Here is a 26,369-nt window from a genome sequence, read left to right as displayed (position 1 = left end):
CCTCTCAGTGCGAGTCTGCCCGAGATTGTCTCCCTCTGCCCCTTCCCCTACTTGCGCGCCAAATAAATAAATAAATAAATAAAAATCTAAAAAAATATATGAATCTAAAATAAACTGCAGCTCCCCCTGGAGAATTCCAGAATTAGAAACATGACTGGTTAACCCTGAAGGCGTGACTGGTAAAACCCTGATGATGTTCTCACGGCTCCCCATCCCCAGTACTTTGCTCACAATCGAAGTCCCTGGCTGCGTTACCCAGGCTTTAGTCCTTTATTTTCTTAGTGTTCAGCCTTCCTCTTTGCTGTCTGAGGGCTCTTTTAAAAAACTTTTGTTCACAGAACAGTTGAGCAGGGAAAACAGATCTCCATAGATACTTCGCTCTGAAGGGAATCCCATTTCTGCTCCAACCCAAGCAGACGGGACTACTCTTCGTTGATTCCAGCCCAGAAACGGGACGGGGGACCGTCCTGGTGTGAGCGGTCCCAGCCTCGGCGGCAGCTGCCTCCACCTACACAAGGCCACCACCACCCCAAGCATCTCAGCCGTCTCGCCGGCCACATCTTCGGTGACTGGGCGCTTCCGCTGCGCTTCGGGAGCCTCCATTTCTCCCAGATCCTTCGGGGTGTTTTTCTCAGGGTCGGCATTCGTCTCCGTTACGCTACTTCTGGCTCGGGTTCTCTTTTAGCTGCTTTGAGGAAGGGGCCCAGGAGTCAGACACTGTAATATACACAACGTTGCTTCCTCTTAGACAAAGCGGCAGTGCAGTCCGGGCCTCAGCCCAGGACCCCGCAGCGCCCCGCACACTCCCGGGTTCCCGGCCCGCTCCGCCCCGAGCCGCCGCGGGCCCGGAGCGCAGGCGCCCCGGGGCCCCGCCCCGTCACAGGGGTTCAGCCCCCATTGGCCCAGAGGCCGGGGGCGGGGCGCCCCAGCCTCCGAAGCAGGGGTGGTCATGTGACTCGCGGGGGCGGGGCTGCGCCGGCCGCTTCCCAGCCTGGCTGAAAGGGCTCGCGTAGCCGGCCTTGTCGGCCCCTGAAGCGCTCCCTGGGTGGCCTGGCCCCAACTCCCCTCCCGAGTCGCGCAAAGGGAGCTGCTCCTGGCTCTCGTCGGCCCCCCAGGTTTGCTTTCCTTCTTTTCCCGAAGGTGGGCCCTGAGGTCCACCGCCGCGAAGCCTGCGGCCGCCGGGAAACCCAAACCCCAGTGTCCGGAGACTAACCGGAAGTGCGGTCCCAGGCGGAGGGGCGGTGCCGGCGGCCGCCCGGGTAAGCGGGCCCGCGGGGCCTGGGAGGGGCGCGGCCGCGGGGCCCGGGGGAGGGGGAGGGGTGCGGCGGGACCAGAGCCAGCCCCCCCACATGCCCTCCCCGGCCCTCCGGCCTGCGCAGGGTCACGGCTGCCCCGGCCGCCGCCGCCGAGCGGGGCCCGGGACCCCCCCTGACGGCGGACCGAGAGGCGGTCAATGAAAAGTTGAAAGAAGAGCAGCTCAGTACGGCCGTTCTTGGAGAGGATAATAGTAAACGTTACCAGGCACTTTTCTAAGCGATCTGTATCTCTCATATTGGGGAAAATCCCAAGGACGTTGAATGAAGTCCCCCCCCCCACCGCAACCACCACCATCTTTAAGACAGAGATTAGTTATGTTGTACTCAAATCTATACACAAGATTATTTAACCATGTCGTAACTATGGTTTAGAAAACTGCGTTATATGTAACATTGTACTGTATGCACTTACCAACTACGTCTTGGGGTGTATATGGTAGAAGAATGGGTCCTTGACCTTAGAAGTTGAGATAAGGCAAACAAAAAACAGTCAGCAGAAAGAAAAATCTAAACAAGTAAAACAGGACTCAGGGCTTTCTTAAGAAGTAAAAGTCATTATCCAGAAGGACTCTTAATGTTTCGGCTAGTGCTGGTTGGGAAGGAAGTGATGGCTCCCAGTGGCAGCTACTTCTTGCAGGAGAAACAGAAAGTAAGCAAATGCGGGAAGAGGTAAGATGTGGTTGAAGGCTGACGACCAGACTGGGGAGTAAATGGGACCGGTATTTAGATGTCCAGCTCCAGAAAAAATAAAAATTTCAGAAAAAATTATAAATTTCAACATTATTCATTTTTCTCTAGGAGAGGGAAGAATTGAGTGCTATGCGTACTTACGGACTAGAGACCTTTTGAAGCCAAAAGGAAGACAGTCTTGAGTCTTCATTGTTATGGTAAGTAGCATGCCAGGCTGTATGTTTCTATATAAATGGATTTTGGAGCGGATGGGGTGGGGCAGTACTTGGGGAGGACAAGAAGGATTGGGGAAGATAATATGAAAAAGGGATTGATACTTTCTTAGCTCTTGAGATAGCAGAGTGATAAAACTGGATCCTGTTCTACTAACTTGAGTGTATTTTCTACTCCTTTCCAACATACATATTCACAATAGGCTTATAATAATTGCTTCTTGATCGATTTGCGGCCCCCAAAAAGGCAGTATGCCCGTTGCTTAGGCTCTGTAGTTAGAAAATTGAAATTTAAATCGTGGCTGCGCTACCTACTAGCTGTGAGTTCTTGGGTAGTAATATTTAATTGCCCTAAGCATCAGGTTTTCTGTTAGTGCAAATATTGGTATTAATACCTATCTTACACAGTTCTTGGGAAGATTAAATGAGGCAGTCCATGCAATCAGTGAAAGATAAATGAGGTAATCCTTCGCCTCGGGCTTGATAACAGTAAGCATTAGATTAATGCTTTATCGACTCTGCTTGTCCCATACACCCTTTAACTGTAAGAATAACCTTGAGCTTTGAAATTCTATACTCAGCTTCTCTGCTTGGACTTTTATTGCGTGCCTGCTTATTCTGCACACTCTGACCCTAGCCGTGGAAGAGAGAACCAGTCTCTTCCTAGGGTGAGGTAAGAGAAACCTCTTGGAGAAGGGTCCCTGGTGGACCAGCCAGGGCTGCTCGCCTAGCTAGTTGCATTGCTATGGGGGTTCTGAGGATTATGGTGGTCCTTTATTTTGCTGTGGTATTTATTCATATTTTTCATTCATGCAACAAACATATGCCAGAGTCTAGGGGTGTTGCAGTGAACAAGACTAAGTCCCAACCCTAATGGAAGTTATATTCTAGTAGGAGGGAGAAACAAATTAACGGATATAAAATATATACCCCAAGGTTGGAGGATGAGAAGTGCTATGAAGAGAAATAAAACAGGATAAGAGAACAGAGCTGTTTTATATAAAGTAGTCAGGGTGTGCCTCCTTTTGAGGAATTAATTTTCAGGGAGAGACTTGGATCACATAAAGAAGCAAGCTACCTGGCAGGAAGAACATTCCAGGCAGAAGGAACAAGTGCGAAAGTTCTGAGGTGGCTCGTGAGGCTAAAGATAGGTGGAGGTGCCACATTATAAGGAACAGTGAGAACTGGGTTTTATTCTGAGTCTGATAGGGAACGGTTGTAGTATCTTGAACTAGGGAAGTGTCATGGTCTACTTTAGGTTTGACAACCAGACTATTTTATTTTCTAGGTGCTGACATCTAAAAGACTTAGATAAGAATGAGAAAATGATTTCCTTATTTTTTTTAATTTTTTTTTTTTCTTCTTGGTGCCCCACAGTTTATTGGCTCCTTAGGGCAAATATGATACCCTGGGCTGATAACTTTAGGGAATACTCTGATTTCATTTGCCAGGCTATGACCAAGCTCCGAATCCTTTATTTCCACTCTGCTCTCCTTTTGACCTGAGCAGTAATACACATTTTAAAAGACAGAGCTTCCATAAACCTACCATTTTATATTAGCTATTTCTCTATATGCCTGCATATCTTTCCTTAGTTGTGATTCTGAATTTTTCCTTTTCATCCTAATATTTCTCCATAAATCTGTTTCTAGTTTTTGCATAATCTCCATACTCATCATTAACTGGCTGAGTTATTTTATTGTTTATGATTTAGTTAATTATTTTATATGGATTTTGAACAAGGCTTTACAGAAGAGGCAGGTGCAGAGGATGGACTTGATAAATAGGGTTTTTGTGTGTGTGAAGATGGAATTCAGAAAATAATAGAACCTGTCACTTATTATCTGTTGAGACCCAGGCACTGAGCACTGAGTCCTTTGGTGGCGACATCTTAGGTTCTCATGGCAGTTCCATGAGGCATGTAAGAGTATCTTAGCTGTTTTATCAAAGGAGAAATTGAAGCTGAAGGAAGTTAAGTAATATACCCAAGTTCTTGCAGTTACAGAGGAGCAGTAGGAATTTGAACCGAAATCTGATTCTAGAACTTGAACATTCAGTTTTAACTAGTGTAATATTTCGACTCTTAGCTACCATGTTCTTTAAAAAACAAACTAAAATATCTTTTAATTTTGAAATAATTTTAGACTTATGAAAAAGTACGAAATAGTACAAAGAATGTTCATATACCCTTTGCCTGTGATCCTAAATGTTAACATTTTACTATATTCACTTTATGATTCTGTGTGTCTCTGTATACACATACATATACACATTTTTCTCTGAACCTTCTGAGAATAGGTTATAGACATAATGATTCTTCTCAAACTATGAGAACATTAAGCCCTAAAAGTCTTATGACATGCTAAGCCCTGAAGTCTTAAGAGATTAAGCGCCAAAGTCCTAAGGTATGTAATGAATTAACTTCTCTCCTATGCATGTACGGTGCTCCTAGCTACATACCATTCTTGGAAGAATTGAAAAAATAGTTACTCCAATCATTTTCTGTAGGGCTTCATTCTTTCCTAGAAACCCAGTTAAGAATGTCTGCCTTAAAATACAAATCGTTTATTTCCTAAAAACAAGGCTCTTCTCTTACCATTACAGCTATCACAGTCCGGAAATTAACACTCACATAATACTGTTATCTTACTCAAATTGAGCCAGTTCTTCCACTAGTGTCCTTTTCAGGAAAAGGAAAAAACTGGTTTTTGTCGGCCAAGATCAATCCATCATTCCCCATTTCATTTAAATGTCTTGTCTTCTGTGTTATGGAATATATATCCTCAGGCTTTGTCTTTCATAACCTTGACTTTTTTTTTTTTTTTTTAAGATTGTATTTGTTAGAGGGCACAAGCGGGGAGGGGCAGAGGGAAAGAGAAGCAGACTCCCCACTGAGCAGGGGGCCCACGTGGGACCACCACCTGAGCTGAAGACAGACATTTAACTGACTAAGCCACTCAGGCGCTCCACTGACTTTTTTTTTTTTTCTTTAAGAGGTTAGGCCATGTATTTAGTAGAATTTCCCTCAATTTGGGTTTGCCTGATGTTTCCTCATAATTAGGTTCAGGTTTTACATTTTTGGCAAGATAGCCCAGAGGTGATATTCTGTTCTGTTCTTTACATTCTATTTGGCACATTGGACATCATGTTACTAGTAATGGTGACTTTGATCACTTGGTTAAGGTGGTGACTTTCAGGTTTCTGTACTGTGAAGTTACTCTTCTTGTTTCTATAATTATTAAATATCTAGTAGGGAGATATTTTCAGACTGTAAAATCCTGATCTCATAAACTTTTCACCCACTGGATTTTTACCTGAAACAATTAAACACTCTTCTTTTGACTGGACATGGTGATTTTTAAAATTCCATCAGTTCTTCCACATTTAATTGTTGGCTTTTTTTTTTTTAAGATTTTATTATTTTATTTGACAGAGAGAGACACAGCGAGAGAGGGATCACCAGCAGGGGGCGTGCGAGAGGGAGAAGCAGGCTTCCTGCCGAGGGATGTGGGGCTCAATCCCAGGACCCTGAGATCATGACCTGAGCCGAAGGCAGGCAGACGCTCAAGGACTGAGCCACCCAGACGCCCTTTGGCTTTTTTAATATGAGAAAAACTTCCAGGGCGCCTGGGTGGCTCAGTCATTAAGCGTCTGCCTTCGACTCAGGCCATGGTCCCAGGGTCCTGGGATTGAGCCCCCATATCAGGCTCCCTGCTCCGCGGGAAGCCTAATTCTCCCTCTCCCGCTCCCCCTGCTTGTGTTCCCTCTTGCGCTGTGTCTCTCTCTGTCAAATAAATAAAATCTTTAGAAAAGAAAAACTCCCTTCTCCATCTTTATTCACTTTTTTTTTATCTGTATAGATTCATGGATTCTTATTGTGTTACTTATTACAGTTACTGTTTATCTTGATGTTCTGTTTGTTCCAGATTTTACCATAGCAGCCCCTTCGGCCTGGCTTCTGGGTCCTTATGGCACATTATCAGCACTTTTTGAGCACTTCCTTATCCTCTGGTACAAGATGTTCTGGGTTCATCTTGTACTTTCTAAACCCCGGAATCAGCCATTTCTCCTAGGAGCCCTGATAGCTTTCAGTGGAGAATGGCGTTTAGAAACCAAGACCTGAGTGTGTGTTATGCTCATTACTACTAGGATTTCATTCTTTTTATGACCTTTCAGCAGACGTTACTAGAAAAATAAAGTAGAATAAACACACACTTTGACACATACATGCATTTCTATTTTTTCTGTATATACTGTAAAACCTTGGCCTTATACTGATACTTCTAATTCCGGTTACAGAGTTCATTCTTGCCCTTCCGTTGTCTATATTTATAACTCCCTTCTCTGGCAGTGAGGAATCTGTGTGCCATTTTACCCATAGTATATTTACTTATTTGTTCAGTCCTAGGGTATGCATTAAGTAGTATATCTTTACCATCATGGGGAGGGAAAAAACCCTACTAATGAGAATTCAGTAATTGTTTGTAGTTCTTTTTATCTTTAGCTTGAGTTTGTATAGTCCTAATACTGTATTAAAGTACTGTTTGAGTTATTTCTTTCCCTTCTGGGTGTTGTGTTACTCATTTGAAACTGACTCATTTGTTTTTGTTTGTATTACATTTTGACATTTCTCTCTAGTGTCTTGTCTATTTATTTACTGAATATGTGAAATGTAACAGTTCTAAAAGTAAAAGTGTTGTGTGTGTTACAAAAATGTATAGTCCCAGACGGTGACCCCCCACCTCTTTACACCAGTTCCATTTTCCTGTCCCTTTTAATTCCATTTTACGTACCTTGTGATGATAACCACATTCATTAGTTTCTTTTACCTTTTCCAAATTTCTTTTTGGCCAAATGAATAGATACATGTATAGATGTGTGTGTGTTTTTTAAAGATTTTATCTGTTGATACATTTTAGAGAGAGAGAGAGAGAGCACTAGCGGGGGGGGGGGGGGCAGAAGGAGAGAGAGAACCCCAAGCAGGCTCCACACTCAGCACGAAGCCCGATACGAGGCTCAGTCCCATGACCCTGAGGTCATGACCTGAGCCAAAACCAAGAGTCATGCCACCCAGGCTCCCACAGATACATGTGTGGTTTTTTATTTCTACCTCATTCTTGCACAAAATGTAGCATACTTTTTTATACCATTGTTTTTAAAATTTTACAGTATGTTCTGAAAATCACTCCACACCAACGCATAAAGGTTTTCTTCATTCTTTTACAGCTTCGTAGTACTCCATTATATGTGCATATACCAGATTTGTTCAACCACCTTCTTATATATGGGCACTTAAGTTTTAAATATTTTCAAATTATAAACATTGCTACAGTGAATAACTTTATACTTGTATATTTTTATGTCGTTGGAGGTGTATCTTCAGAATCAATTTCTAGAAATGGGATTCTGAGTTAGATATAAATGCGTATCTAGTTTTACTAGATGTTGTCAAATGCCCCTCCAGAGAGTTTTACCAATTGGCTTTCCCCCTAGCAACATATAAGAGTGTTTGTTTCCCCCACAGTTTTGACAACAAAATGTGTTGTCGTACTTTTCAATGTATGCCAACTCGATTGGTGATAAACAGTATTTCACATGCACTTTTCAGTTATTTCATTTTTTTATCATAGACTTTTTTTAGAGTACTTTTAGGTTCACAGCAAAATTGAGTAGAGAGTACATGTTGTTGCTATCTGTCCTCTGCCACCCCCCACCCGTCCACCCCAGCCTCCCCAGCTATCAACATCTTGGCCCAGAGTGGTACATTTATTACAGTTGGTGAATCTGCATTGAGATATCATTGCCAGCCAAAGGCCGTGGTTTACTTTAGTGTTCATTCTTTGTGTTGTACATTCTGTGGGTTTTGACAAATGTATGACATCTATCACCATTTATAGTGTCATACAGGGGAGTTTCACTGCCCTGAAAATCCTCTGTGCTTCATTTATTCATCCTCTCCCCCACCGACCCCTGACAACCACTGATCTTTTTCACTGATTACGTAGTTGCCTCTTCTAGAATGTCATGTACTTGGAATTGGACAGTTTGTGGCCTTTTCATACCGGTTTCTTTGACTTAGCAATATGCATATAAAGTTTCTCCATGTCTTTCCATGACTAGATAGCACATTTCCATTTTAGCAGCACTGAGCAAGATTCCGCTGCCTGGATGTAGCCCAGTTTATTTATCCTTTCATTGACTGAAGGACATGTTAGTTGCCTTGAAGTTTTGGCAATTATGAATAGAGCTGCTATAAACATCCTTGTGCAGGTTTTTGTGTGGATACACATTTTCAGCTCCTTTGGGTAAGTACCAAGGAGCACAATTGCTGGATTATATGGTTTTGGGAGAAACCACCAGACTGCTTTCCAATGTGGCTGTACCATTTTGCATTCCCACCAGCAATGGATAAGCATCCCCATTGCTTCATGTCCTTATTAGAATTTAGTATTGTCAGTGTATTGGATTTTGTCATTATGTTTTTTGTTTTGTTTTGAGAGAGAGCTTGCACACAAATGGGGGGGTGGGCAGAGGGAGAGGAAAAAGCAGACTCCCTGCTGAGCTGGGAGCCCAACTCAGGGCTTGTAGGATTTTGGTCATTGTAATTTATAGTAGTAGCTCATTGTTTTAACTATCAATTCCTTAATGACATATAGTGTTGAGCATCTTTTCCTATGCTCATTTGCCATCTGTATATCTTCTTTGGTGAGATGTCTGTTTAGATCTTTTACCCATTTTTTAATCAGGTTGTTCCTTGTGTTTTAAGAGTATATAAATATATTGTATATTTTGGGTAACGGTCCTTTATCAGATGTCTTTTGCAAATATTTTCTCCCAGTCTTGTGTCCTTTGCAAAATAGAAGTTTTTAATTTTAATAAAACCCAGATTGTTACTTCTTTTATAGCTCATGCCTTTCTTTGGTATTAAATCTAAGAAGTCATCATTGTCTTTATTTTCCCCCATGTTATCTTCTAGGAGTTTTATAGTTTTGTGTTTTATATTTAAGTCTATGATCTATATTGAGTTAATTTTTGTGGAAGGTATAAAGTCTTTGTCTATTTCATATTTTTGCATGTGGATATCCAGTTGTTCCAGTACCATTTGTTGAAAAGACTGTCTTTCTGCATGGTATTGCCTTTGCCCCTTCGCCCCTTTGTCAAAGCTCAGGTGGCTGTATTTATGTGAGTCTATTTCTGGACTCTGTTCCACCGATCTGTTTATTCTTTTACCAGCACCACACTGGGTTACAGTGGCATGGTAGGAGGTCTTGAAGTTGAGTAGTGTCAGTGCTCCCAGTTTTGTTCTCTTTCAATATTGTGCTGGCTATTCTGGGTTCTTTGCTCTCCTTACATAAACTTTAGAGTCAGTGTGTTAATATCAATAAAATAACCTACTGGGGTTTTGATCGGAATTGAGTTCAGTCAGTAGATCCAAGGTAGGAAGAATTGTCATCTTGACAATATAGAGTCTTCCTATCCATGAACATGGACTCTGTTCATTTATTTAATTCTTTTTTATTTTTTCATCAGTTTTTTTGTTTTCTTCATGTAGATCTTGCTAGATTTGTATATAAGTATTTCATTTTCATTTTGCAGACGTGCTAATGGTAATTGTGTTTTTAACTTGAAATTCCAATCCTTTATTGCTGGTATGGAAGAAAGTGATTGCCTTTTATATATTAACCTTGTATCCTGCTGCATGCTTGCTATAACTGCTTGATTAGTTCCATTTTTTTGTTGTTGTTGATACTTTTATATTTTCTACACTGACAGTCATGTGATCTGTAAGCAAAGACAGTTTATTTTTCCCCCCATTCTGTGTAATTTTTATTTCCTCCTCTTATGGTATTATCTAAGACTTCCAGTATAATGTTGAGAAGGAGTGGTAGGAAGGAACTCCTTACCTTGTTCCTCATCTTAGCTAGAAAGCTTCTAGTTTCTCACCATTAAGTATAATATTTGCTGTAGTTTTCTTGTATTCTTTATCAAGTTGATGAAGTTCCTCTCTTCCTAGTTATTTCATGTACTTTTAATTTGAATTTCTCTAAATATGGGTGAGATTGAACATCGTTTCATATGTTTAAGGAACATTTTTTTATCTTTTTATGTATTGTCTTTTGCCTATTTTTCTCAGGTTTTTGGTGTTTTCTCTCAATTTTAAGAGATCTTTAATAGATTATGTTTATATAACATATATGTCAAATATATGTTACAAATTTTTCTCTCAGTTTGCCCATTGACTTTTGACTTTGTTCTTTTCTTTTTACACACAAAATGTTTTTATTTTAGTCAAATGGCCAATTTTGTGTCCCAAGCCAAAAAACCTTTCTGTACACTGATATTACCTGTATATTCAGTACCATATGGTTTCAATTTGTAAATTCAGCTCTTTGATCGATGTGGAATTGATTTTAGTATATGGTGTGCAGTACGGATCAAATTGTATCAATTTTCATGTGACTATCCTGATGTTCTAACATCATTTATTAAAAAGTTCATTTTTTTCCCTGGTGATTTGAGACATCACTCTTATTGTATACTAAATTTCTGAATATGTTTGTATCTGTTTCTGGATTTCTATTTCACTTATCTTTTTATGTATTCACGTACCAGAACCATATTTTTTTTTTTAAGATTTTATTTATTTATTTGACAGAGAGACACAGCGAGAGAGGGAACACAAGCAGGGGGGAGAGAGGGAACACAAGTAGGGGGAGTGGGAGAGGGAGAAGCAGGCCTCCCGCGGAGCAGGGAGCCTGATGCGGGGCTCGACCCCAGGACCCTGGGATCATGACCTGAGCCGAAGGCAGACGCTTAACGACTGAGCCACCCAGGCACCCCCAGAACCATATTTTTTTAATATTAGAGGCTTTATAGCATATTTTAATGTCTTACAGGGTTATAAGTCACCCCTCAATCTTTCTTTTCATTGTTTCCTGCCTTTTCTTGCATGTTGGTTTTTCCAAGTGAATTTGAGTAATAACTGTAGCTCAAGCATTGTGATTTTTCTGTAAAGGGTCAGAAAGTATATACTTTAGGCTTTGGGGGACAGATGGTCTCTGTTCAACTATTTAACTCTGCCATATGAGAAAGAAGCCATGAGCAATACATTCATGAATAAGTATTACCTTGTTTCAGTAAAACTTTATAAAAACAGACTGCAGGCCAGAATTGACCTGTGGGCCATAATTTGTCCGCCTTTGGTCTAGCTCCATGAAGAAGTTTATTATTTTTGTTGCAATTGTATTAATCCATAAATCTTTTTAGGAGGAACTAACATCTTCATTATATTGAATCATTCTGTCCCAGAACAAAAGATGTCTTTGCATTTGTTCAGGTCTGCTTTGGGGTCTTTCAGTAGTGTCTGAAAGTTTTCCTGTTCTTCATTTTACATAATTACGTATGTGATTTACATAATTATTGTTATTTATCTTTAAGTATTTCATATTTTGTGGTTGTACAAGGAGTATTCTCTATCTATACACTAGTTGGTTGTTATTTTTGTACAAAAAAGGGCTGTTCATTTCTATGTGTGAGTTTTATATCCTGCTGCCTTACTGAATTCCTTTGAGTCACTTTTAATGTTGATTTTCTCTAGGGTTTTCTAATTATGCCCTTCTATCTCCAAACATATAATTTTATTTCTTTTCTATTTGTATACCGCTAATTGATTTTTATTTTCTAATTGCACTGGCTAATACTTCCAGTTCCGAGTTTAATAACAGAAGAGATAGGGGTCATTCTTTTTTTTTTTTTTTTAAAGATTTTATTTATTTATTTGAGAGAGAGAATGAGAGATAGAGAGCACGAGAGGGAAGAGGGTCAGAGAGAGAAGCAGACTCCCTGCTGAGCAAGGAGCCCGACATGGGACTCGATCCCGGGACTCCAGGATCATGACCTGAGCCGAAGGCAGTCGCTTAACCAACTGAGCCACCCAGGCGCCCGATAGGGGTCATTCTTAACTTGTTGCTGATCTTATCGGAAATGACTAGTTTTTCTCACTTAGGTACTGGCTGTTAGACTAAAGAATGTATATTTTATCATTTAAAAGGAAGTATTCATTAATTCCTACTTTCTTGAGTATTTTCATCAGGACTGGATGTTGATTCTGTTGTGAGTTCCTTCAGCATCTTTGAAGATAATCATGATTCTTCTCCATAGACCTGTTAATATGAGACATTATGTTAATGGGTTTCCTAATACTGAATAAATCTTGTGTTCCCTGAATAACTCCTACTTTCTCATGGTACTTTACTTTTCTTAATGTGGTTTTAGATTTTTATTAGTATTTTTCACACTAATATTGGGCTATAAACATTTTTATATTCTTCATCAGGTTCAGTTGTCAATGTTAAACTATTTTCACAAAAGACTGGAAGTTTTTCTTCATTTTTAGTGCTCTGGAAAACATTTTTGAAGCATTGAGTTTATTTGGTCTTTGTAAGTTTGTTAGAATACCCTTATGAAATGATCTGGATCCAGTGCTTTTTTGTGGGCTGATTCCTTAACAACTTTGTGTTTATTCTGTGCATATTGGTGTTTTAAAACGTTCTGTCTTGGATGGGGTGATTTTGGTAAAAAACACAGTCTGCCTCATAGGTTATCACATTTATTTGTGTAGAAGTCTGCAAAGTGATCTGTTATGTGTATGTGGGGCTTTTTGTTTTACTTATTTATTCCTTATCTTTTCCTTTTTTATAAATACGTACTTTCTCTTTTTCTTCACTAAGTTAGCTAGTAGTGTATCATTTCTTTAAGTTTTTCCAAATAAGTAGGATTTTGATTTATAATTAGGTTGGTTTTCTCTTTAGTTCACTGATTTCATTTAATTCGTTATATTGACATAAAAGTACTTAAGATTATGAATATTCTTTGATCACTGCTTTAAATTTATTCCATAGATTGTAATCTGTAATAATTTTAATTATCAATATTTAGAAATTTTGTTTCATCTCCCCATTTGCTGAAGAGTTGTTTTATTTTCCCCATTTAGGTGGGGTTTTTTAAATTTGGTATTTCAATAAATTTTTAGATTCATGTCTTTTTATGGACTTACTGATGCTGTCTCTATGACCTAATATAAGACAGAATTCTGTGACTGATTCATGTGTGCTTGAGAACAAAGTTTACTTCCTATTATTAGGGTTAAGTTTCAGTAGCTATCATAAGGCTTACTAATTAGATTCTCTAGGTTTTCTGCATCATTACTTTTTTTGTTCTACTTTGTATGTCTTTCTACTGATAGTGGTATGTTGTCTTATTATTAATGTTTTTGCTATATTTCTTGTTATCTATTGTAGTTTTTGCTTTGTAAGGGTGACTGCTGTGTGATTTGGTTCAAAATCATAACTATTACAAGCTGTATTATGATTAGGGCTTTCAACATTAAAAAGTGTCCTTTATCATGTTTAATGTTTTTCAGCCTGAATTTTCCTCTTCATGATATCTTGAATATAAGGCTTTCTTTTATTGTTTCTATTTGCCTGTATTACTTTTTCTGTCCCTTTAGTTTGAGCCTTTCTGAATCTTTGTTTTAAGTGTCTCTTGTATTTAGCATATAGTTGGGTCTTGTTTTGTGAGCCATGGTAAAAAAAATTTGAATAGGTGAGCCAAACTCATTCTCATATATTGATACGATTGACATGTTTCGTCTCAGCACAATCATGTTATTTATATTTGTCCCGTTTTTTCAGTTACTTGTGTTTGCATTGCTCTTTCATTAACTTTTTTAGAATGTTTGATTTTTGTTATCATGACTACCTTTGAACATAGATCTTTTGTAATGCCTTAGTCCCATGTTCTGATTTAGCCTTTAATTGTCTGGTTTTTCAGTTTTTGGTAGTATCCCTTAACCCCTGTCTGCAGTTAAAGCAATGACCAGTGAGGTTATTTCAGTTTGTTCTCTCTTCTCCTTCCAGTGTTTAGTTGGATTATGTCTATTTTATTAGAACATGATGTGTTTAACAAGACTGCTAATTCAGTGACACTTGGTCAGGTTTTGTGGATTTTTTATCTTTTTTATTTTTTTAACTAGAAGGCATATCTTTGAAAATAGTGAGGGCATGACTTGTGCCTTTTTTATTTTACTCTTTTCTAAAAAAAATTTCCCTTCATCTTGAATTTCTCTCTGCTCCTTTTCTCCTTCACTGTGCAGTCCAAAGGGTTCCTCTCCCTTCCTTTTTACTCTCTTTTCCTAAAGAATTGCCACTCCAGGACTGCCTCTAAGTCTGGTGTGTGAGCTAAAAGTCCTTTCCTAATATCCCGTTCTGATCAGAACTTTAAATTTTTTTTTCTTGTACTTAGAATGGGTTTTCTCTTTCTGGCAGGAAGCTCAGTTGATTTTGTGCACCACGAGCCCTCCTCTCTACTCCACATTTTCAGATTGCTCTTGCTCTCATTGGTGGTCTGCAGAGCTTGCATATGAAAGCTAGGGTTTAGCACAGGTGTGGGTTTGGGTTGTGCATTTCTCTTGTTCTTACAGCTGTTAAAGGATGTGCTGGGAGATTTGGATTTCTGCAGACACCATTACCCCCTTCCTAACTGTTTTCTTACCGTGTCCTGTGTAGTTCTTCCAGAGGTATTTTGTTCTTTCTTCCTCCATATTTAAGTCCGTTTTCTATCCATTGAAGTCAGTTTTGAATCATTTTCATAGAAGCTCATAGGTTCTCTGAAAAATCCTAGTTGAATTACGATTTAGTTTCCCTGACTTCTTTGTTTCAGGCTGTATTGCGTTCAGGCCAGGGGTTACTCAAGGGAAGGACAGCAACGCAGAGTCCCCTCGCTGCTGGTTAGGTTGGGCTTTAAATTTTGGTCTTCCTTGACCTGCGTGCTATTTACTTTTCAGAGTCCTCAAGTAGCTGGCCCATACATTCTGTCCAGATGTCATAAGTGCATTGTGAGGGAGAATAAGAATGGCCTGTGTTTACTCCGTCTTAACCTGGAACCAGAACCGTGAAACATGTCATCTTTCTACTGGCAGCTGTGAGGGACTGTCATAGAGAGCCTCAGCTAAATGTCCCCATGTGTTGTCTGGGGCTGAGCAGTTCCTTTTTTGCTTCTGATCCTCAGGAACAGGAAGGTTCTTGAGGGAACTGAAGCCTCAGCCACCTGGAATAGGCAGGTTAAAGCTGCTGAGGGAAGGCATTGGTGGTCAAGTCTGAGCTCTCAAACTTCTTCTATGCCCCTAATTGACCCCTCCCGAGTTGTTTCTGGCTGAAATAGAAATCCCCTTAGGCCGTGGTAAGTTTTGAATAACCAGAAATGTGATGATTGCCTGCCCACCAGGGAAGGAAGGGTGCTGATGGTCAAGTCTTGGTTTTGTTAGAGCACAAGAGGCTTTTGTGGTCCCGACTGCCCTGTAGGTGAAAGCCCCCTGAGCTCCCGCAGGGAGAGTGACCCGGAGCGTGCACCATCTTCCGCTGAGAGTTAGGGCTGGGGCTCTGCCTTCGATGTTGTTACAGTCCCTCGGAGGCTGTAGATTGTGCAGATGGTTTTCAGATTCTTTGTTGGCCCCTTTCTGTAGAGTTATATGGGATGGTTTAGGACTGTGTTAACCTCCTCAGAACTGAATTTAAGGGATTGTATAAGAAAACCCAACTGCTCTTTTAAGGAACCTAGTTTACCCATTTTCAGGTTCTTCGAGTGAAATGCTCCAGTGCTAAGTCTGCTTATTTATAACTACTTAGCCTTTTCTTATCCTTGTGTTTTACAGAACACTCTCTTCCTTGAGAAATCAGATTCTCGGGAGCAGGAAGTAAACGCCGCTTTCCTTCCAGTTAGCTTCTAGGTAAGCTACAGTTTCTCTAGAAGCGTGCCTTCTCTCTCCTAGACCGTGCCCCATCAGAGTAGCTCCTGTGTCTTCTGGCATTCGGCCCTTTTCCTTCACCATAGGGACGCAAGTAGAATTACGGTAAGGATTTACTCATGCGCTCGGCAGATGCTGAGTAAGCCCTGACTCTGCCTGGCACTGCTCTGTGTACTAGAGAAGGAGCAGCACGCAAGACAGGTAAATATCCCTGCCATGTTTCAGACCATAAACAAACCAATTACACCATGTATCAGAAGGTGGTAAATGCCGTGGGGAAAAGCCAAGCAGAAAAGCGGGTAGGGAACGCTGGGGCGTGGGGGGCAGTTCACAGTCGGGAAGAGGCGCCCTTGAGAAGTGACCTTTGAAGAGAGAGCTGTACACACCCCTGGGGGGAGAAGGCTGGAGACCCAAGAAAGGAAGGGCAGAGGCCCTAAAGGGGGTGTGGGTGAGGACAGCCCGGAGGCCACTGCGGGTCGCACCGTGTGGAGAGAACAGGGAAGAGCAGATTGGAACAGCAGTGGTCGGGGTGACAGCAGCCCTTGTGAGGCCTTTTGGGCCATCGTGGGGACTGAAGGGGAGGAGCGGGGGAGGGGAAGCCACTGAAGGGGCAGAGAAGAACCTCTTGTTATAACAGGAGTTCACTGGCTGGGGGTTGAGGCTTTGAGTGTAAGGAGGGTGGGGATTGGAGGGTGACAGGAGGTGCCGGCACTGCCATGACGCAATGCCACAGACTGAGTGCTCCAAACAGCGAATTTATTTCCTCACGGTTCTGGAGGCTAGAAGTCCAAGATCAAAGTGCCCGGTCTGGTTTCTTCTGAGATCTCCCCTTGGCTTGCAGATGGCCGTCTTCTCTGTGCTCATATGGCCTTCCCCCTGCATGCGCGTCCCTGATATCTCTGTGTCCTGATCTCTTCTTACAAAGACGCCAGTCTTTATGGTTGTTAAATAACTGGCCCAGCATCGCACAGACGGATGTAGAGTTACTGTATTTAACATAAACGTGTGTTTTTTTGCTCACCTGCTTCTTCCCCTTCCCAGAGCTGTGAACTTTACTCTTTCGGCCGTACATCCCACTTTTCTCTCATTCTGTCCCTCTTTAGTGGTTTTAACATTACATTTCCTGTGGGCAGTCTATTCCTTGACTTAAGAAACTACTCCCATCCCATTCAGTTTTCTCTCATCCCCTAGAACTAAACATGAGAACATGTTTGAGTTGACATCTGGAGCCTTGGTATTTCTTTTTATATTTATAAATAACTTTTTTTTTTATTATAACAACTGTCTCTGTGCCTTACACATGGAGAGTTTACAAATTGCTGAATGGAAATTGGAAAACCAATCAGAAAATTGATGAAACAAAGTCATCCATCTTCTGGATCCTTTCGCCTCACCTCATTGTTTCCTCTGAATTCAGGTGACTGTTGCTTATTCTGCTTGTATAGCTGCTTTGCTTTGCGTTGCGTTCTGGTCCATCACGTTTACTAGGGTGATGTTCAGTCTGCTCTCATATTGTTTCCTCTCACACCAATACACAGACTCTGGGCCCGCACATCATAGTTGGTGAACGGTGGACTCTGTCCCTAGAAGAATGTACACATACCAAATAACATTTGAAGTCAAATTTCACAGTTTTCATAGGTTATTTAGGAGTCCATAGATTCCAAATAAGGACATCCGTTCTAGCTTTGAGCACCTACTGTGTGCCAGGTACTAGGGAAGCAGCAAATGAAATAAACAAAAATCCTGGTCCTTTAGGGGCTGACATTCTGTGGAGAAAAATAAAACAGGAGAGGACAGGAGTGTTGTAGGTGCGGGTCAGCTGGGATGCAGGTGTGTGACAGTGTAAAGCAAGGTGGCCAAAGATTTGAGGAAGATGAGGGAGGGAGCCTTGAAAATCTAGAGGGGATAGCACTTTAGCCAGGAGAGACTGCAAGTACAAAGATCCTGAAGTGGGGGTGACCTGGCTGGTTTGCAGAGCAGCCTCGAGGCCAAGATGACTGGTATGTGCTCAGTAGGAGAGCCAGGAGAGGAGTCGGCGGAAACCAGGAGGCAGATGGCTTAGGGGCTTGTGGGTTTCCAACAGGAGCAGTTTTGGCAGAGTTATGAGGACGAATATTAGGTTGGAGGATGTTCCAGAAACTTTGGGAGACAAGAGTTGGAGACAATAAGCAGATTTATTTCTTTTGAGGAATTTTGCTGTAAAAAGGAACAGAGAAGAGATTTTTTTTTTTTTAAGGTTTTATTTATTTGACAGAGAAGGATTGTGAGAGCAGGAACACAAGCAGGGGGAGTGGAAGAGGGAGAAGCAGGCTTCCCGCGGAGCGGGCGCCGGATATGGAGTTCGATCCCAGGACCCTGAGGTCATGACCTGAGCCGAAGGCAGATGCCCAACCGACCGAGCCACCCAGGCGCCCCTGTAACAAGGAACAGAGAGGTGGGATAATAGCTTGAGGGTGAGGTGGTAAAGAAAAATTTTCATGTTGGTTGTGCTTCTGTTTTAGGAGAGCAGAAACAGCCAGTTTACTGATTAGTGTGATCCAGAAGAAAAGAACAGGTGCAGGACGGGGAGGTTAGAATTGCTGGAGAGATGTCCTTGTGGAGGAAAGGGATGGGACCCAGTACACGGACGGAAGGGTTGTCCTTAGACTGAACGGAGGCAGCCTCATCCACAGTGATGGAAGGAAAGGTGGAGTGCATGACCACACTGGCAAGAAGCTGGTTGATGGGGTGGGAGCACGGAGAAGTGGTTTTTTATGTTTTTGAGTATGTGTGTTGTGTTGTTTTTTTGGTTTGCTTAAATTTTCTCAGTAAAATAGGAAGCACAGTCATCAGCTTTTACTCCTTAGATGCTGCGAAGGGCTTTGAAGGTATGACAAGGGTCAAACATGGAAACGATCCTTGAAAAGAGTAAGTGTGAAGGACAAAGAAAATGGTGGTTTTTCCCCTTTTGTTTCTCATGTGTTTCTTCTTTGCTATATTGTGAGCGGTTGATAAATGAAATGACCAATTCACTACCCCCTGTGCTGCTCTCCTGAATCAACCCAGTGTATAGCATTAGTCTGTCTTTCTGTATTCCTGTTGGCTGTGACACCTTTAATTCACCTACCAGTGTAGCTTCATGGAAAATAGGTCCCCAGTTGAAAGACCTCCGTATCTCTCTCCTCTCCCTCTCCTTTTTAATCTCTTACTCATTTGAAGGTGATCTGCATCTCTTACCCGGGAGGAGTGGAGCATTGGCAGCCTGAACAGAGGGCCGTTTTCGGTTACATTAGAAAGGAGAACTATGTCATTGTGATCTTCCTTTGTAGAAGGACTTATTTCCTTAAGATGCTCAACTCCAGGTGCTTTAATACTTGCACATGCCTCTAACAGGAGAGAAACTCTTCCACATCTCTTCACTGTATAAAGAAAAGCCTGGTATTAAAGCAGGTTTGAAGCCAAGCTTTCATCTGTAGTCAGGACTTTTCTTTTCCTTTTTTTTTTTTTTTTTTTTTAAGATTTTATTTATTTGAGAGAGAGAAAGCATATGAGGGGGGCAGGGTCAGAGGGAGAAGCAGACTCCCTGCCTGGCAGGGAGCCCGATGCGGGACTCGATCCAGGGACTCGATCCCGGGACTCGATCCCGGGACTCCAGGATCATGACCTGAGCCGAAGGCAGTCGCTTAACCAGCGGAGCCACCCAGGCACCCCAGTCAGGATTTTCCTATTTGAGGAGGGTTTGTGCTCATGTGGTCATAACAAAGAATCTTTATCATAATAATAGCATAAGAGCTAACACAGAATGCTTATTACCGTGAGATGAAGAGGGGATTAACTTACTGTTCAGTTCCACAATGTGAAATAATTTTAGTTATAAGTCCCATTTTACAGAGGAACAAACTAGGTGGGGAAGAGTTGTTAAATACCTTGCCCAACATCACACAGCTGGGATGATGGAGCCACAGAAACCCTTCTCTCTCCCAGTGCCTTGGGAATTCTAATGATCGTTACCATTTCTTTCCAAACCTTCCGATGGAGAGGACTGCATAGATGTTCACAGTCCTTTTGGGGTTGTTTTCTCTTGAGCAAGCGTACTAACTACGAGGCCTGTCCTGATTACTCAGTTGAAGCCAGGGAAAGGGGAAGAACCCTGGTTTTGAGATCACCCAGGCTCATAAAAGAAATAACTTTTCCAGGTCTTTTCCTGCTGACTAGTTTTGTATTAGAAAAGAGGAAAACTAACTGGCTTCAACCCCTGTAAAAACTAGAGCACTTACGGACTCTGATGGAGAATTTCTGTCTTTCCTGCAGTAATTTTAACTTTGAGCATTCTTTTCTTAGTTACAGGAATATAAATAATACTTCTTCTTTGTCTTACAGGGTTGGAAATACCAAGTAAGGAATTAGTCTATATGATGCTGGAAACGTGTAGAGACGAGCTGCTCATGACTGAAAGGCCTACGACAGATGTATCTTTCAAGTCCTTACCAAGAAAATGACTATGAAGAACATGATGGGTCAAGAAGACCAGTGGAAAACTCCCTAGGAGAGAGCCATAGAAAATGTACACTTCAGAAGAGAGATACAATCAGAGAACTCAGAAAAGGAAAATCTATCATGTATGCCCTCAGAAGGGTAAAAAGATTTTTATTCATGTGCATGAGATTACTCAAATAGATGATCAGATATACCAGTGCCTTGAATGTGAGCAAAACTTCTGTGAAAACTTAGCTCTTATTATGTGTGAGAGAGCCCATCCTGGGGAGAAACCTTATAGATGTGATATGTGTGAGAAAACCTTCGTCCAAAGCTCAGATCTTATTTCACACCAGAGGATCCACAATTATGAGAAACCTTATAAATGTAGCAAATGTGAGAAGAGCTTTTGGCACCACCTGGCCCTTTCGGGACACCAGAGGACACATGCAGGTAAAAAATTCTATACATGCGATATTTGTGGCAAGAATTTCGGTCAGAGCTCTGATCTGCTTGTCCACCAGCGAAGCCATACAGGCGAGAAACCATATCTGTGTAGTGAGTGTGATAAATGCTTCAGTCGAAGCACAAACCTCATAAGGCACCGAAGAACTCACACAGGTGAGAAACCGTTTAAGTGTCTGGAGTGTGAAAAAGCTTTTAGTGGGAAATCAGATCTTATTAGCCACCAGAGAACTCATACTGGTGAAAGGCCCTACAAATGTAATAAGTGTGAGAAAAGTTACCGACACCGTTCAGCCTTCATTGTTCATAAAAGAGTTCATACTGGGGAGAAGCCCTATAAATGTGGTGCCTGTGAGAAATGCTTTGGCCAGAAATCTGACCTTATTGTACACCAGAGAGTCCATACAGGTGAGAAGCCGTATAAGTGCTTGGAATGCATGAGAAGTTTTACTCGGAGTGCCAACCTAATCAGGCATCAGGCAACTCACACTCACACTTTTAAATGCCTTGAATATGAGAAAACTTTCAGCTGTAGCTCAGACCTCATTGTGCATCAAAGAATTCATATGGAAGAGAAACCACATCAGTGGTCTACATGTGAGAGCGGCTTCCTCCTGGGCATGGACTTTGTTGCCCAACAGAAAATGAGAACGCAGACCGAGGAGCTGCATTATAAATACAGTGTATGTGATAAAAGCTTCCAGCAGAGCTCAGCCCTACTCCAACATCAGACAATCCACATCGGTGAGAAACCGTGTATCTGTAATATGGGCGAGAAAGGTCTGGAGCTCAGTCCTCCCCAAGCGTCAGAAGCCTCGCAAATGTCTTGATCCGACAAGGAGTTATAATACCATAAAAAAATGTATTTACATGTCAGAGAACGCAGTAAAGAACTCTAGGCAAATCTCAGACTTTCCTCAGAGCTCAGACTTCAGTGGGGACCAGAGAATGCAGCTGTGGGAAGTTGAGAAATGGTTTGCCCAGAGAGCTACCCTAACAGAACACTTTATCAGTCACTCCAATGAGAAACCTTACAAATGCCCTGAGTTTGGGGAAAACCTTTAGTCCACGCTCATATCTGATCATCCACAAGGGGATTCCTACAGGTAGGAACCTTACAAATGCAGTGAGTGTGAGAGAGCTTTCTAGCAGTGCTCACCCCTCCTCATCCCAAGAGAATTCACACCAGAGGACTTTTTAAATGCCCTCAGTGTCAACAGAGCTTCAGACAGTATGCACGTCACATTGGACGTCAGAAAGCCCACAATGGGGAGAAACCCCAGCAAGTGTGTAAAAAGCTTCTAACAGAACTATGACTTTCTTACTCTTCAGAGAAGCCATACTGGTGAAAATATGTATATTTGTCTTGAATGTGGCAAAAACATGAGTTGGAAGAGCCTTCTTGGGTTTGCACCAAAGAAACCCAATCTGAGGAAAGACCTTACTAAGTCTCTGAGTGAGAAAAACTTCTGTCAATGATCAGCTCTCATGGTACACCAGGGAACTCGCATTAGTGGAAAACCCCCCTTGAGTCTGAAAAAAGCCTTGCTAGAAACTCCTACCTTATTGGGTCCCAAAGAACGTACTGTCTGGAGAATTTTGGCCAGTGAGAGATCTAATTGTGGACTGTGTACATATAATAGGTAATAGTTGACCCATACGGTAGAGATGACTTTTAATGGAGTCAATATGTAAACAGTTGTTTAGATACCCGGAAGCTTGTTCTGGGAGGAGCTAGAGCAGGTCACAGTAGGCCTGATGGGTAACTCAGGTAAAGATGCTTTTCTTTTATCTGAACCACTTAATGATTGCTTTACTTTTCGCTTTTTAAAATTTGGAAATCCAATAAAGGAAAGGACTGTAACCTTGTGATAGAAGGCGTGGCATGTGTTCCCTGTGGGGGAAAGGATTATGTTGACTTGGCCTCTGTGGGACTAGTGTGTTGACAGTAGCCTGGGAACCTTTTGCTGATCGTGAAAAGAACGGAGCAGCTAGGGAGTAGTTCCCCTGGATCAAAACTCTCCCAAAAGTTCTCCCTTTGGAGGGCCAGCCTCATAAAGAGGCAGAATACTCAGCTTTTTTACTTAGCATGAGTTAAGGCATTCCCCTCAAAAGTTTCCTTTCCCTCAAACATCTTTGGGAGATGATCACTGGTTTTTGAAATTTCAGCTTTAGAGACTTACTTCTTTTAAACTGAAATGCAAATTTCAGTATAATAGTCATGTCATGATGTCTCTAGCATCTGTATTTTTATGACTTTAACTCGCCTCTTTCATTGATAAAATGCTCTTCAGCTCCTTGCAAAATGATTAAAGGGAAACCAAAAGAAAGGTTTAAGTCTGAGTAGGCACAGAGTAAAACACTTATTTGATGAATCAATAATGAAGGAGCTAAAACTTTGTGATTTTGAGTATCCCAGACTCCAAAGCTGGTGTTCTTTTCACTCCATTATCCTGCTGTTTATAGCAAATCAAGCCCCATAATGATATGCCTTTCATTTATTTCAGTTCTGCCAAGGAAAGAGAATACTTTTTATTCCCAGGGAAAGGATTGCAGTCACCACAACATAAGGTACCTGTGTGGCTTGGAATGTAGGATTCTGAATGCTAGAAGGGAAAAGTAGTTGGCAGATTCATCAGAGATTTAAGGATAAGCACTTATCTCCAACTTAACAGGATAATTCACGATCATCTCTAACGTTCTCTAGAAATACTATAATTAATCCAGGGATTATAAATGGACAATTCTGAGGGTTTTTTTCTTCCCTCAGATTAAAATATTACATTTAATATAAGTACTTAAGATTCCTACAGCATTTGGGACTATAGACTGGTGAGTAAATATTTTGTTGCTACTCTGGGTTCTCTGGTTTATTTAACAAATCCCTGAACTCCGGAGAGTGCTGGCATTCAGACTTAAGGGAGGTGGCCAGCTGCGACCTTGTGTGCAGCTCTCAGCTTTGATCCTAATGGCTGGTTGATGAGCCTGATAATCTTAGGGTCCCAGTGGATATAGCTTATAGTGATAATAAGGAATCTGGTTCTAGGGTGGGGTTTTCTTGGTTTTTTTTTTTTTTTTTTTTAGAAAACAAATGCTGGAAGTTTATTTGATCTGTTGTGTTTTAGTAATTTTCATAAATAGCTCTTATACCATGAAAAGTTGCCCAGTGTGATAAAACACGCAAGATGTATTTGTTTCTCTTTGGTGCAGATCATGCCTATCACTAGTATATGTTTGACGGTTGTAATACTTAAAATAGTATTGGGTGTATGGCATGGTGGTGATGAAAGTTAGTCCTTATGGCTACTTATTAGTCATTAGAACTTGGAGAAGGGGACAGTTTATATCGTTGGCAGGGCAATGACTTGCCCCTTCTTTCAACTAATCTTACTGGTAATTCTCTCTAGTCTTTAAGTAAATTAAGGATGGACCATCCTTCAAATGGAGAACAGTTGGGGTATGAGACAGGTCTGAGTGTGAGGGCTTTTAACCGTGGGGAAAAAAGGTGTTGGTGTTATTCATAGAGCATAACCTGAGGTTGGAGAGGACCACTTGGGAGCCTGTAACCAAAACTAGAAGGTAACTTCTGGGATGGATGGAGGTTCTCTTGAGACAGTGCCAACCTAAATCTACCTCAGGTAAGTAGTTAGAGTAACTTTTTCAAGATTTCAGACCAAACGAGACACTTGTATTCAGTCAATGTATTCCTATGCTTTAATGTTTTTGTTTTCCCTTAATTCTTAAATAAACATTTATTCTGAAAAGCTCCATTTTTTGTCTCCAGTCTACTAAGAACAAGCATTTCCCCTACACTGGTGAGAGAATAAAGCAGATGTTCAGGACCCTTTCCCAGTACACACCTAAATCGTTTATGCTGTACACTCTGCCTTCCAGTCTTGTCAGTTACACCTCAGTGAGACAAAGCGAAAGAATAAAGTGGCTATTCATGGATATTCCTACTTAGGCCTAGTAGAGGTGATAGCCATTAGAAGGTCTCTAGAATTCCAGGAGTTTCTGATGCTAATGCAGAGAAGTGAACGGAAACCTGGAAGGAATATTGTGTGTGTTCTGCTGTGGATATTGGATCTTTTTGGAGCCTCCCCACTGCATCGCCTAAATAGCACAGGAGAGAGTAAAAGCCTAAACTGCCCATATTTGGGGTTAAAATTCATTGTTTGAGTAACCTTCATCCTCAAAATCAAGAAAAATTTTGAATTTGCAGTTCTCAGTGGAAGCCACATAGGGCAGCGGTTCTGCCGCTTCCCACCTTATCTGCTGGAGTCGGGGCCCGGGAGGTGGGGTCAGAATGGTGGTGCCGGTGTTCCTCCCATCATCAAGTTTACTTCCGCTCATGTTTGTTCGGCCAACCAGAATAGGTCTCCGGGTTTTAAGTGGTTTATTTTTATTGTGAGAAAAGAATCAGAGGAGGAGGAATGACCGCCGGGTGGATGAAAAGGGGAAGGAAAAATGGCACAACTGGGTTTTGTTTTCCTCCTGACCTTCGTGTAGAGTGGTGTGCCTGGGACGGGGCCTGCAACCGTCATGCTCTCTACCCCCACTGACGCTGAGGCTCCACCCCCACGTTGAGGTGGGCTGTGGTGAGACATTTCTGGGGAAAACAGCCACAGCCCTTACACGTATTGGAAGAGAAGTGGTGTCTCCGGGGAAGTAGAAAAGCAAAAGTGCATCCCAGCACACATACGCCACTAGTGTTTCCTGAAAGAGTTCTTCACGTTGCTCCTTGAGCAAAACAGAAAACAAAGCTTGTAATGAAATCGAAGCTTGATTGTTTCATCCCCCAAACATTAGCTTGTGTCATCACTTTACCCAAGCAGAAATCTGTACTTTAGAAAGGGGTGAGAGAAGCTGAAGGCAGTCAACCCTTGCAGAGGAAATCCTTCCATCTGGCAGAGCAAACAGCCGGAGGGGCTCCGCTCATCCGTAGTGACCGGTAACACGAACGAATCGCTTAGAGTCTCTTGCGGAGAAGGGAGGACTCTGCGAGTAGCTCCTGTCGGTTATCTTTTGTGCGCATTTTCAAAATCTCTGCAACCCTCCTATACCTTAATGCCTGACTCCGTTGCGTTAATATATTTGAAAACCAGGAGAAGCCTTTTGTGTGAAATTCTAAGTGGACCTTTCTCACTGAATCCAGCTCCTCTTCTAAACGGGGAGCCTCAGTCTCACAGGCGGAGGAAGTTGGAGCTGCTTCGGGAGACGTGAGGGCAGTCAGCGGAGGGGCAGCAGAGCCTCGTGGTCTAAACCAGACTAGTTGTTTCTGACCGGGCAGGGGACTGATAAGGGAGTCGGAGGAAACAGCCGCTGCTTGTCATTTCTACTGACGTCCTAAAACCACACTCTCAGCTCTCATTCTTCAGCCCTCAGCGCCCCCGCAGGATCACCTACCCGAAAAAAATCTCTGGC

The 26,369-nt window shown here is 41.9% G+C and overlaps 1 protein-coding gene across 8 annotated transcripts; it reads left to right on the top strand.

Annotated features, from left to right (window-relative positions):
* Nucleotides 1-975: 975 nt before the first annotated feature.
* On the top strand, nt 976-24,713 carry ZNF322 (zinc finger protein 322). 8 transcript variants are annotated; one of them, XM_027602207.1, is made up of 5 exons: nt 976-1,115; nt 2,115-2,203; nt 15,930-16,004; nt 17,329-17,439; nt 20,385-24,713. In XM_027602207.1, exon 5 carries the CDS (start codon nt 20,567-20,569, stop codon nt 21,773-21,775), a length of 1,209 nt encoding a protein of 402 aa, XP_027458008.1. In that variant the 5' UTR covers nt 976-1,115; nt 2,115-2,203; nt 15,930-16,004; nt 17,329-17,439; nt 20,385-20,566; the 3' UTR covers nt 21,776-24,713. The 8 variants fall into 8 exon arrangements, with proteins under 8 accessions (XP_027458008.1, XP_027458004.1, XP_027458005.1 ...); XM_027602203.1 differs by lacking the exon at nt 17,329-17,439; XM_027602204.1 differs by lacking the exon at nt 17,329-17,439 and having other exon boundaries at nt 976-1,259.
* Nucleotides 24,714-26,369: the final 1,656 nt, after the last annotated feature.

The sequence above is a fragment of the Zalophus californianus genome, chromosome 7 (genome assembly GCF_009762305.2).
Source record: "Zalophus californianus isolate mZalCal1 chromosome 7, mZalCal1.pri.v2, whole genome shotgun sequence".
Taxonomy (NCBI): domain Eukaryota; kingdom Metazoa; phylum Chordata; class Mammalia; order Carnivora; family Otariidae; genus Zalophus; species Zalophus californianus.
The sequence above is the reverse complement of the archived record's forward strand: the minus strand, read 5'-3'. Positions and strand labels throughout refer to the sequence as shown.